Genomic DNA, 14,232 nt, shown 5'->3' with positions numbered 1-14,232 from the left:
ACTGCATTATTAAATTCTGCTGTATACGAGAAATTTACGAATTCAATGTTTGTGATTTCAAAAATATATGAAAACGTGAATTATAATACAATAAGAACATGATCAAGTACGTTAACCTAAAGTTATGCTGAGTAACATACCTGTGTACTGTTCGTGTTACATTTCAATCATACTGCCAACTGTATTGTCTTAACGACAACATACGGAATAACACTTGATTATAACCGTTGTAAAACCCACCCTACATTTGTCAATATTCTAAGTCAACACAATTTATAGTTTTATGACTTTGTCATAGATAGCTGTAATTTGTTTTGTATGAAATTATTTCTCTTACTTCGATAAGGACCTTGTCCAAAATGGCGTGGAGGAACGGATTTGGGATTTTGGTTTATTATTTTGTTTATTTTCAAAGTAAGTAATACTTAATTAATAATTTATGTTAGAATAGTTTGTGAATAATGTTTAAGATGACGTTTTGAAAAAAACAGTATGTTTAATCTTTTAAAACATCTGTTTAAAAAAAAGTTGAAATGAGAATATTTAGAAAGCCTAACGACAAATTCGGCAGATTATACCACTAGTTTCGTGAAAAAGACATACACTTAAAGAAACTTTCATATAAATTTAGAACCCGCAAATGCAGAGCACATTCAAGTACTAACGAAATAATTTAGAAAAATTATGGTCTATATAAAAAACATCTTTTTCTGCTAACATATAAGTAAAAATAATAATTGTTTGTCAATGTTCGGTAGAAATTAGAGGCAACAATAATAAACCAATTTTTTTTTCTCACAAGTCCCTCAAAAACACGAATCAATAAAAGTACAAAAAACCTTTTAAAACCCTGAGAGAACCGCATAACTAAAAAAAGAGAAGAGAAAATATGCTGTTTTTCATCGTCAAATCGGAAAGATCTTTGTTTGAACTTTTCACACACTTTTCAATAATCTCTACACCAAATTCATATGATGTCGTAATACTTCTAGGCCAAATAAGGCCCTCATCGCACCTCCTCATTTAGCAGAAAAAGACTAATTAAAAATTATGAGATATGGCTCCCATTGATGTAATCAGAATCAAATAGTTTTTAATGTTGTTTCTAATATAGATGAAACGGGTTGAAGAGAATTACATACTGTTTTTAAATTCAGGCTATTTAGTGTTATTTTCCCAGTTGTAAATGTTTTGGGTAAAAGATTAAAATTGACGCTTTTAATTCAATCTTCTGAGTATTATGCACATTATTCAAGTAAATTGTAGCAAGGTTACATTTCGTATTACATCAAATTGTATTTTCCAGGAACTACATCAAGGACAGTAAGCTTATCTGTAGACAAAACATTTCCGGTTATAGAAGGAGACAACATAGATTTTACTTGTGTAGTAACGGGAACTCCAAGATCAGTTCATTTCGAATCATCGTTCTTTGATGGAGAAATCGCCAGCTGGATATTTCAAAATAATAATTGTGTATTTTTTCAAACCCCAAATATGACCTTGTTTGATGCCTCTTGTGACATGTCATCATTAACATTTTCTATGACTATTTTAGGAGCTTCATCTTCTTATCATCAAACTAACGTCACATGTGAAGCTTTTTATAGTGCTGATTCTTCAGATTCAGTGGAAGGCTTTATTACTGTTGAGGTGAACGGTAAGAAATTACGTTGGAGACTGTGCATAGGCACTGATTAGTATAATAATTAATCTTTTATTATTAAATATTGAAAACGTCCCATGAACATTCATTGTTTTACAGTTTTGTCATGTAGGAGCCTTTTAGAGCTTACCTTATGGTATGGGATTTGCTCATTGTTGAAGACCGTACGGTTATGTATTGTTGCTTACTTCCATGTAATTTTTGGTCTGTTGTGGATACCAGTCTCTCTGGAATCAAACCAGATGTTGTATGTTTAAACTCTTGTAATGATATTCTTTTATTATTTGTGGACTTGTCAAAATTAAGTACGAAAGATTTAGCAGTAAAAGTATATTTATTAAATATTGCTTCTTACAGCCATTTTTTTTTTAAATTAAGGGTTATAAATCCATGCAATTTGAACAGGTTTCTCCATGCATTTATTTAATTCTTTTTTTCAAAACGATAACAAACTATAGTTTTATACAGACTTTTCAAAATTTTCATATTACAAAAAACACAAAGTTTGATGATCTCAAAGTGTCACTGACAAGTAAATTAACACTAATTAACGTTACCAAATGAAACACTAAACAATTACACTATTTAAAAAGTTATAGCTGTTGCTATGGGAGAGCTTTATTCAGATGAGAAAAATGACAAGTACATGTAACTTTGTTCGGTGTGATGTAAATCTATTTTCTTTATTGAATTTCTTAGAGCCCTCTCTCTGTCCAATAAAAAATTAAAAACTTTTCGAAACAACACGAGTTAGAAATGTAATATAAGTTTCGCCCTTGGCGCTGTGATTTTGTAAAGGTCTTCTTCAGCATTTAGTTACACTTCTTGTCAAGTTGTTAGGGATTGGATTTGATAGGATTAATACAGAGAAATGATACTACCGCTTTAAGTATTTGGTAAACAGGAAGTTAAGGAGAAATAAATCTTAAATCACAAAACGCGGCAAAGCATGTTCATATGAAGCAGGATAATAGATCTCCGAAAGTTCTTATGTGTAGTTCCCTCGAAAATACATGGCCAGTATGTGTTAGAATAATCCAAAATCATATGATTAGCAGGAATTTGAGGGGCAATGAATCTGAAATCGCATCACACAGTAATGCATGCTGGCACAAAGTCTGCTTATAAATCACAGGAAGCTATCATTGTAATTCCCTAGAAATATGTGACGGAATTTTTATACATATAAGAATAAGATGTGGTATGAATGCCAATGAGACAACTATTCACATCAGTTCAACACAAACTATATAAAGAGAAATAGATTATTAATCCAGGAAAGATTTCAACCTAAAAAGAATCGATTTTTTTACATAAAGTAATGCAATATATATATATATATATATACTCTCTTTATGTATAGTACCGTTAGTGGCTGTAGAAATGGAAATAAAAGAAAACATTACTCTGCAACAGAACGATGAAGTTAATGTCACTTGTTTAGCTAGAAGTCGCCCTCTACCACATTTTACATGGTTCGTATCTGGACGTCAGATTCACGACAATTACACAATAACAACGTTTGATGAAACGGGACCATCGGGAACCAGTACGCTCACGTATACTGGGAACAGGACCGATAATGCGGAGCGATTGTATTGTGTTGCGAAGAGTGGTGAAAAACAGGAAGAATCATCTGGAATCTTCTTATCAATAACATGTAAGATATTATAGATTTGATTTATAAAATAGATACCCTGTCCACCTGTTTGCAGCAGTATTATAAAATGGTTAAAGGTGAATCTTGTCAATTGTTCTAATAATAAGAATCAAGTCTATTGTTGGTTATGATAAATACAAACTGTTGGAAATGGTAGACTGCTGGTAGGTAAGAAGCTTTGAAAACATCGGTTAATTGTGGTTTTGTTAAACTATTGGAAGGATCGTGACAGCTTTTAGCAGAAATATGTCAACGCAATGATGTCATACTGCTTACGCATTTTGGAAATGAATATTTTGGCCGGTTAAGAACTGAAAAAAAAACCTTGCTTTAAAACAAGATGTAAATGAATATTCTGCACAACACAATGTAGAAAATATATGTGTAAAAAAGTGAAGAAACATATGAAGCCGCTCTAGTAACAGGTGAGATTGAATATTCCATCCATAACCACCACCCTCCCCCAAAATCAGATAACCATCCCCCTTATATTGTTGATGTCATTGTGTTGATATTGATTACGTCATGCTCTGGATAGTGATCACGTCATTTTGTATATTCTAATGATTTAATAGTGTTCATAATAATGATGTCTTTACTTTTGGTTTGAACATAAACCAGTATCTCTTTCATGAAAGAAAAATAAGATGAAATAAACTTTTATTTTCATATTGTTTACATTGTACACTTTATCTAATTTAACGTCTCTAGAATTATTGCTCTTTCATTTTTCTTTTAGATCCACCGGACATAAATGTTTATCCAAATGGAATCCCACTAGAAGGAATTCAAAAGTACAATATCTCCTGCTTAATTTTAGACAGCAATCCTTCTGTCAACAATTTTATGTGGTATATCAATTCACAACTGGTTTCCGAACAAACCAGCAATATCCTGACAATAGGTTATTTAAACAGAACCGATACTAACAACTACACCTGTAATGCTACCAATGGCATCGGAGATCCGACAATAGATTTTGTATTTTTGGATGTCTTATGTAAGTTCATAATTTAATTAACAAACTGCATTGTCATATTATATAGTTATATCAAAAACAATGTCAAATAGAGAGATCACAAAACTAATGTATTGAGAGGACTCCATTGAGGGTTTAATACATAAACCTGTAAGAAAACAAAAATTCACATCGAAAAAACTTTGCCACAGAAAATCAGAAACAAAAATAATAAAATAGTGCTTTTTAGTTTGCCTATCCTTGTGCCTATGTTATTAAATCCACTGATTAATTGAACATCGCATAATCTAGTCACTGCTACTTTCATATCTCCTTACAAAAAAGCCACATGGTGAAGATTCTATTGATTTTAATTATTAATATCAAATATTGTATCTTGTATCGTGTATTGAGTAAAGTTGGTAAATTTGTAGTTGTCCCTTTTAGATAAAGGATCAATCTTGACGTTCAACACCACAAATACATCTATGACAGAGGGACAAACATATACAGCATATGTCTATGTAGAAGGCAAACCATTACCTAACGTAACATGGACACGAGATAGAACCGACGCCATATTGCTGACAGAAAATGACGTCACGAACAGCAGTCTGAATATGACTTCTATGTGCGAGGACACTGGAAACTATACTGTCTCTGTTGATAATGGTCTAATTCAGCCAGACATACGCTATATCAGACTTAGTGTCTTCTGTAAGTTAATAAATTCTGAATATATAAACCTTTTACAGATACTTTAGCGGATCCTCTCGTTAACTCAAAGGATCTATCCGCCATGTAGCCCATGCTCCGATATAGGCCTGACACAAATGATATATTCAAATGGTATTTTTAATAAATGATGGTCATGTTCTTAAGCTAAGATTGCAACACCCTTAGCAAAGTTAAATTTGGATGATTTGTCTTTTTTTTTATTTTGATGCTTCTTAAAGTTTTATGTGTTTTGTTAACATCTATGTCGTCTATCTGGTAAGTATCGAACGTGACCTATTCCCGAAATGACTGTTTTGCCGAGTGTGAATTTGTATTGCTATACGACGTGTCTCGGTATTTATACATCCAACATTCATGTATTTAAGATATCGTGTTATAGCATATCGTTTGTAGTTTGAATTCTGTATTTTCGGTACATTTCACATATGTCTTATTTGTCAGTATAGTCGAGTGAATTTATTTCCATTTTCCATGGACAAAGTATTGTGCTAGTCCAAATTATTATGACGTCGTCACAGCATTAATTTAGAATAGCTTTTCAAGACCGTCTAATCATGATATTTATTTGGACTAGTATTGTGAAAATAATTGTGAATTTTTGGATCTCGTTCCATATAATTGTATGAATTTCAAAATTATGTATACGTCACAAAAAATACGTCACTGTTTGTGGTGTCCTGTGCCGTCGTTAAAGGAAGATGTCTGTTGTTATCCTGCGGTTTACATGTTGTAATGTGCTATTATATTATTTATTTATGCGTTTCTCTGTGCTGAGAGTTCTTGCGTTTATTTGTACTTTATTCCTGTCACGTAGTGTTGTCATTTTGCGATATTTTTTAACATTGCCATATAAGCGGGAGGTTTAGCTAGCCATAAAACCAGGTTCAACCCACCCTTTTTTCTTAAAATGTCCTGTACCAAGTCAGGAATATGGCAGTTGTTATCAAATAGTCCGTTTCTATGAATGTTGGCGTTTGTTTTTGTTGCATTTCAGTGTTTCTGTTGTTCCGTTGTTTTCCTCTTATAGTTGATGTGTTTCCCTCGGTTTTAGTTTGTAGCCCGGATTTGTTTTCTCTCAATCGATTTATGACTTTTGAACAGTGGTATACTACTGTTGCCTTTATTTGAACCCAGACTTTAGATTTCGAGTGTAATTGGTAAATATTACTAAACACGCGTCAAATTGGCATACTGAAATCTGTATCGTACGGTTATGTTTCTTCCACTCAGTCGTTTCCATTTCTAGTGAACTGATAAATCTCAAGAGTACATATGACTCAGTAAACAATTAGAATTGATGAGCCAGGTATATCAGGTTAACATAAATAGTTATTTTTAATATGTTTTGGAGTTTAGTATGACGTCCATTTTCACTGAACTGGTACAAAATTTTGTTTAAGGGCAAGCTGAAGCCCGCCTCCGGGTACGGGATTTTCTCGCTGTGTTGAAGACCCATTGGTGGCCTTCGGCTGTTTTCTGCTCTTTGGTCGGGTTGTTGTCTCTTTGACACATTGCCCATTTCCATTCTCAATTTTAATGAAAATTGTATGCAGTAATAGTATATAGTATCACTAATGTCTAACGGGCATATCAAAGTACCTATAAAAGAAGTGACGCAGTTATCTTATATTTTATTGGTCGCATTTTCCAGATTATAAATTTTAAATTTTTTTCTAGCTTCAATTTTTTGGTTTAGCACTTGACCAACCACCATCTACTGGAATTCCCCTCTCGGTCGAACAAGACTTATTTTAATCATCAATTTAATACTTTTTACTATCAGACTTATGCAACTGACACATTTGGAAGTATAACATATGTTGGTGGATATATATGTTTAAAGTAATATCATTTCCAAATATGGCAGGTTCACCACGCAAAGATCAGAACACAAACAGCCCAGACGATATATCGATCCAGGCTGGAGGGATGTTAACATTGGAAACTAAGATTGTGGCTTTTCCTCAACCCAACATCACGTGGTATTTCAGATCTAACAGCTCTCAGACCAATGGGATAATAATCCCAGACAACAATTTTCAAATTTCTGACATTAGTAATGACGCAATCCATCTACTGACACTAAACATAGAGAAAACTAATTCCTCACACAGTGGTCAATACACTGTTATAGTACACAACTCGATGGGACAGCACAATACAAGTTTTAGTGTAAATATAATTGGTAAGTGTTGAAATAGTGAGGAAATACTAAGAAGTTAATAAAACATCATTAATAAAAAAGATAGACAATATCCTTGCAGAAGAAAAAAAAAGAAAAAAAAAACAAATGGTAAGTTTTTGCTTCTCCCTGCAATCAATTTACCCATGCTAAAGAGGGGTATACGTTTGCCTTGGGGAAGTATAAATACGAAGCCATGTCCGTTCGAAATGGAGATGTCTAATCCTATGACTTGTGTTAGGATTTTTGTGCACTCTTTTTTCACGTTAAAGAACAACTCCTTTGTCTTAATAATGCATTATCAGTATATCTCTATCTTCTTTAATCCGTATATATTACAAGAACTTATATTATATAATAAGCTAACATTTGATAGTAAGCAGCAAAGATATTCAAATTTAATTTTTCAAATTTTGAACACAAAAGTTTGTCATGAGGGGACTCCAATGTTGCAGAGAGATTTTTCGTCACAGCATGACATGCCTCTTCCGTTTTGTATATAACGTATTATTTTATTGTTCCATGTAGTACATGTATGTAGTATGAAATTATTATGTATGAGGAAAATACACACTGATTAAACTGAAAAGCGATGAAAATGAAAAGCATACAAAAATTTATCTAAAAAATGATAAGGTGAGAGTTTGTTTTCTCATTGTCGAAGGCCACGCTAACTTTGAGGATGGGAACAGTTATAAAAGCCCCGTTCCTTTGCTTTTAGTTATAACTTGCTCGTATTGTAATTTTGTGTAATGAATAGATACCTCATATCCTATCTTTTCCGATATGAATATTAAAAACAAATCCATACATGGCTTTATCTATGACCGGAAATGACATTCTGATGCCAAAATTTCTTTCTTTGAAATGGCAACTTGACATTTCTCACTTCCAACTTCCATTTCCAAAAGAGGGACGAAAGATACCAGAGGGACAGTCAAACTCATAGATCGAAAACAAACTGATAACGCCATGGCCAAAAATAAAAAGACAAACAGGCAAATAATAGTACAAATGACACAACATAGAAAACTAAAGACTAAGCAACACGAACCCCACCAAAAACTGGGGGTGATCTCAGGTGGTCCGGAAGGGTAAGCAGATCCTGCTCCACAGGTTGCACCTGTCGCGTTGCTTATGCTATTACAAATCCGGTAAATAGTCTAATTCGGTAGGTCACATTCGTGAAAAGGGAAGGGTATTGTAGTTACGACATAAGGAACATATCCGATATCATCCAACTTGACATGTCTGACTTTCTAAGAACTTAATTGCAGAACCACATTCGGAATCTTCAGTGAAGGTAGAAGCTATTGTAGCAGGTGTTATTGGTGCTGTTGTATTTATCATATTAGCTGCCTGTGTAGTAAACTGTTACAGAAAAAAGAAAAAGACAGGTAGAACTAATATTCAGAAAAGCAAAAAAAAAAAATAAATATAGCGACAAGTACCGCAGAATCTCAAATAGCGATAATGACTTGTACAGAATCATTTGGTTACAAATGATGAGAAAACCACCTACTGTTTTTGATCACTCTTTTTTTTGGTGATTTGTCATAATAACCGTGAACTTTCAGTTTCGTCCATTGTGATTATTACAATGTTTTCCACCTCATTCTTCATTTCATCTTCACTCAGGAATCGGAATTAGATATCCGAGAATTTAAATTAGCGAATTTCAACTTTCAATTGACATATCTGTAAAAGTGCTCAGCAGAGAGTGAATGTTCATTGGATATTAAACTAGACTGATAATTTTTACATTTTTTCACAGAATAATATTGTTTTCAAATAGTGCGCAAGCAGTTTTCTTTTCGGACACTAATAAGTTTTAAATTGTGCTTCAAATACAATAAGACATATCGAAAAAATTATGTAAACTTAAATTGTTTTGTTATTTTCCAGAAAAACAACGGAAGAGATCATGGAGATCAAGGTATTGTGCTTTTGATGGTCCTTTTTATTCTGTTGACAGCTATGATTTTTCTACTGTCTACACTACACTTCCACACAATCTTATCAAGAAAAGTTTTCATATTAAGTTGAATGGTCTTTTGAGAAATCTTGTTGCAAATTTATTTGCTGTAACTCGTTTAAAGCCTTTTTCTGTAACGAAAAAGGAAAGTATGCTAGGTTCACTTACTGGAAATGTGAAGATATGATTGAATCTTTAAATTTTCTCCTGGACAACATATATGTACGTTTCGGCGATAAAGTGTATCGACAGGTAGTAGGTATTCCTATGGGCACTAACTGCGCCCCTTTAATAGCAGAGTTATTCCTGTATTGCTGTGAATCTCAGTTTATGACCAAACTCAGTAAAGACACGTCATTGTTACATTTGGTTGATACATTCAACAATACCTACTGTTATCTGGATGATATTTTTTGGTTAAATAATCCAGAGTTCTCTAAATATTGCCGAAATTTACCCAAAAGAACTTACTTTAACTAAATGTAACATAAACAGCAGTAGTTTTCCTTTTCTAGATTTAGACATTTCAATTTCTAAATGGAAACTCCATACTAAAATTTACGACAAAAGAGACGATTTTTCATTCCCTATTGTTAATTTTCCTTTTTTAGATGGCGAAATTCCTTTGGCTCCATCATACGGTGTTTATATATCCCAACTCGTTCGTTTAGTGATGTCATAGATTTTAACGAACGTAACCAATGCATCACTGGTAAATTATTAAGTCAGTGATTTCGTTACCATAAATTACGTAAAACTTTTACTAAATTCTTTCATAGATACAAAGATTTGATTAGTAAATTTGGCTGTACCTGTAGAAAACTTATTAAAAACGGTATTTCACATCCTAAATTTTACGGTAATATTGTACTGAAAGGACGGAAATGACTATGTGATCCGTGTAAACTCATCGAACCTTTAAACAAACGTATTAGTAAAGGTTATCTTACCAATGTTGTAATTAGATCTTTGAATATAGTTTACATTGGCACTAATATCGATTTTGTCATCAGCAAATTAAAACATAACTAAATTTGTATTCCTTTCAAACGGGATGTATAAAGACACACCCACGTCCATTTTTATCTATTAAGAGGTTAACTCCTAACTATCCTACGGCCTGTTTTAGTTGATTTTAGTCTCTGATGCATGATTTTTTTATTATTAATTGTTTTTGGCTTTTAACTAGCTGTCAGTAACTGCGAGTACTCTCAAATCGTACTTTCTTGTTAATTTGACTTGTTGATACTATTTGTAATGCTTTTATGTTATTTAATGTTTACTTATTCAGGGTTATATCTGGTCCATACACCAGCTTAGATAAGTGTTTGGTATTACTATAATTTTCACTTCTTCGAACTATGAACATCAAAAATTTACCTGAGTATAATATTATTGTAAATGGCGGATTTTTGTTTAAGGTTATTGTTGTTTTTCTGAAATTGTTTAATATTTCACAGTGGTATAATACTGTTACTTGAATTATTCATCCCTTATTTTATTTTATTGATTTTGTATTTACATTGTATCATAGATCAAATTTATTCGTTCAGTGTATGTTCACTTGTGTTAATATGTCTTTTGATCGAGTTAAGCCATTTCAATAGATATTTTATAGTGTGTCTTTCTATGTTGTGATGTTACACTATTGTTTCAGATAAGGGTGAAGGTTTGGTACCATTAAAACGTTTAAACCCGCTGCAATTGTTTGCACCTGTTCTAAGTCAGGAATCTGATGTTCAGTAGTTGTCGTTTGTTGATGTGGTTCATAAGTGTTTCTCGTTTCTCGTTTTTTATATAGATTAGACCATTGGTTTTCCCGTTTGAATGGTTTTACACTAGTAATTTTTGGGGCCCTTTATAGCTTGCTGTGCGGTGTGAGCCAAGGCTCCGTGTTGAAGACTGTACTTTGACCTATAATGGTTTACTTTTATAAATTGTGACTTGGATGGAGAGTTGTCTCATTGGCACTCATACCACATCTTCTTATATCTATTAAAATTTGATGTTTTTAAATTGTGGGAGAATGCAATTATTTAAATTAAGTATGCACAACTAGGGTGATCTTAACGTGGACGTTTTGGGAAAAGCATATACATTTTTTTACCTGGTATTTCAATTGAAATTTTCCCTCAAAATACAATCAAATGAGATAAAGGTAAGCATAATGTTACTTTACCATGTAATAATGCTTGTTTTGCCATTTATATATGTATAACAAACATATACAACACTTTAAGACGGAATTACTTTTTTTCAGTTCAAAGGATATAGATGATATTATAAAAGAAAATCGTGAGTATTTATATTTGATAATCTACTAGACATTAAATGAATATAAGGTGGTCATGTCTACAATTTTGATAAAGCAACTTATTCAGTCTTGAAATAATTGTATTTATATGTGAAGAATCTCATGGTCCCTTATCAAGCAACTGTAAATGTTTGAAGTCAAAATTGTGGCTACTGCTGCTTTATGAAACCCAGATGATAAGATTTATGTGGGCACAACGTCTATTTCATGACTAATCTTCATGGGTTACATTAATAGCACTGTCTAATGCAGTCCTTGTGTTTATGTAGTAGAAATATATTTTGATTCGCTTATGATAATGACACAGAAACCCCCTGTAGTTAAACAGACATATAAAGGATGGCACAAGTTTCAGCTTTAATCGAAAAGAGAGAGATGAGATTAAGGAGGCAATCAAAAATCATTAGTCCAATAAAAACAGACAACACCATGACCACAGATAAAAACGACGAAAAGACAATAAACAATAAAGACAAACATTGCAAAGAAAATACTAAATATTGAACAACATAAAACCAACCAAAAAGCTGGGTGCACGGTGCTCCAGAGGCTAGGCAGTTTCTGTGCACAGGTGGCATCCGCTAATATTTTCCCATTCTACATTCTCTAATAATTTTAATTTCGAATCACTTTAACAGCCATTGAAGACTTTGGTCCAATAGAACCTGACTACACAAGTAATGCAATGTATTATAAAAGTCAACCCAGCATACACTCCATTGAAACAGGTCAAAATACAAATAAAATATACACTGAGGTTGTCAAGCAGACGACAAGACAGCAACCGGAAGTAGTAATAGCCGACAGTGATGCTAATACCAGTAAGTGACTACTTTATCATTTCATTTAGTAATTCAAATTAGTATATGGTGTATAGGCCAATGAGACAGCAACCAAAACAATTAACCATTAGACATCGAGATATCAACGTTACTTCTGAAACAATAGACAGGTGTCTACACTATGGTTCTTAATCGCTACGAGTCTAGAAAAGTAGTGAATGGCAAAAAGTGAAACTAGTAGATCTGCCCTTAATTGATATGTTATAAATAACGGAACCAAAAAAGTAGAAAAATGACAGGTCCGTGTCCTTGTTTTTGAGATATAATCAACTGAAAATTTGACGGGAAATGATTCTCTCTAGAATTTTCATACATTTACATTTGGCACCTTTTTTCTTTCAAAAACTATGAAACAATCACAAGGATTTTATAAGATTTCCAAAAACTGGATTTTTAAACTATATGCAATCAAATTATGAAAAGAAAAGCAGGGGTTAGCAGGCAAAATTTGTATTGGCACTACACTTCCTATTAAAATGTCCATCTTATGAAGGGAAGCGTTACCATTACTTCAATAAAATTAAATCCAAATACAAAAATTTTAATACTCTGAATGATGAAAACAAATTCATCTGGTTAATGATGAATGATGATAGGTATGTCATTGAGATCCTTCAGCACCTGCTTACAGAACTATCTTAAACAAAACAAGAACTGATAGATAATATTAAAAAAAATAATAATAATAATAATATTCATAATACATGGATTCATGACTTATTTGGTCGAAGTTGCAATGTGTTCCTTACAATTGTCAATTTTATCATTACATTATTATATATTTATATATTTTTACATTCAATTTGCATTAAACCTTATTTTATAACAATCATACTAATCATTAATAACCAATTATTTTGTTATTTTATTTTATTTAATTCAAATGTTATATTGCATTATGTATTGTTTTGTAATTACGATGATTATTCTGCTCAGTAATGGGCGCCATGATTGGCACGATAAAATATCTTGTATCTAGTATCTTGTATCTACATAGATAAAACTAGAGGATTCCGAATATATGAGAAAAAGTCAAACAAGTAGCGAACATCCTCATGAAATATTAGTACAAATTTACATTATAAAAGCAGATTTTTCTTTTAAGAATGCTGCATTCTTGGTTATATCAAGATTAATAATAATAACAAGTAATTAAAATTATTTCAGAATTATGAAGTAGTTTCACCATGACGTATTGCCTTGGGGATTCATTGTGGTTAAATGCCACTCTCACAGTGAGGTGTAATTTACTGATATATGCCTGATATGGTTGTAATGGAAAGAACAGATGTAAGATGCTGTATGTTTCCAAATAGTTAACTTTACTTAAACACGTGATATATTTATTACTTGTAAATAAAAATTATATTAGAAAATTTTAAGTCTTATGAAGATTTCTGAAAAGATACCCTTATAAGACACTCTTCTGTTGAGCCTCAATTAGTGTTATAGATTTCCCTACTGTGTCATAATACATTCTCCTGTAGTGCATCGGAAGAGATCGATTGATTTTCAAACTTTAATTGATGGTACTGTCATCACTGGGGTAAAGCTGGTGACCGTAATTCGATTCACGGTCATCCCAAGATGGCGGACGCAGAATTAGGTAAGAATTAGGTATATACATTTCTCGGTAGTAATTTGTGAACCTTTTATAAATTTATATCATACCAATGTATGCTTTACATAGAATATAGAATAGAAACACTTTAACAGACAATACAGATTCTTACCTAATTCTGCGTCCGCCATCTTGGGATGACCAGATGAATCGAATTACGGCCGTCAGCTTTATCACAGTGGTCATTGGACATTCTCAATAAGTGTTTGGAAGCTTAAGAGATCGATAAATGACTTAATTTTGGTATTCCCATATGACTTTTTCCGACGGTAAGTG

General features: G+C 32.5%; 1 protein-coding gene across 1 annotated transcript; it reads left to right on the top strand.

Moving 5' to 3' along the window:
* The first annotated feature begins 1,562 nt into the window (after window positions 1–1,562).
* On the top strand, window positions 1,563–13,690 carry LOC127700923 (hemicentin-2-like). The gene is made up of 10 exons (XM_052204652.1): window positions 1,563–1,660; window positions 3,030–3,326; window positions 4,066–4,326; window positions 4,732–5,001; window positions 6,890–7,207; window positions 8,482–8,601; window positions 9,110–9,140; window positions 11,440–11,474; window positions 12,132–12,314; window positions 13,503–13,690. The coding sequence occupies exons 2-10, from the start codon at window positions 3,050–3,052 to the stop codon at window positions 13,508–13,510; spliced, it is 1,503 nt and encodes a 500-aa protein (XP_052060612.1). The 5' UTR covers window positions 1,563–1,660; window positions 3,030–3,049; the 3' UTR covers window positions 13,511–13,690.
* Window positions 13,691–14,232: the final 542 nt, after the last annotated feature.

The sequence above is a fragment of the Mytilus californianus genome, unplaced genomic scaffold, assembly GCF_021869535.1.
Source record: "Mytilus californianus isolate M0D057914Y unplaced genomic scaffold, xbMytCali1.0.p SCAF_5, whole genome shotgun sequence".
Lineage (NCBI taxonomy): Eukaryota > Metazoa > Mollusca > Bivalvia > Mytilida > Mytilidae > Mytilus > Mytilus californianus.
The sequence above is the reverse complement of the archived record's forward strand: the minus strand, read 5'-3'. Positions and strand labels throughout refer to the sequence as shown.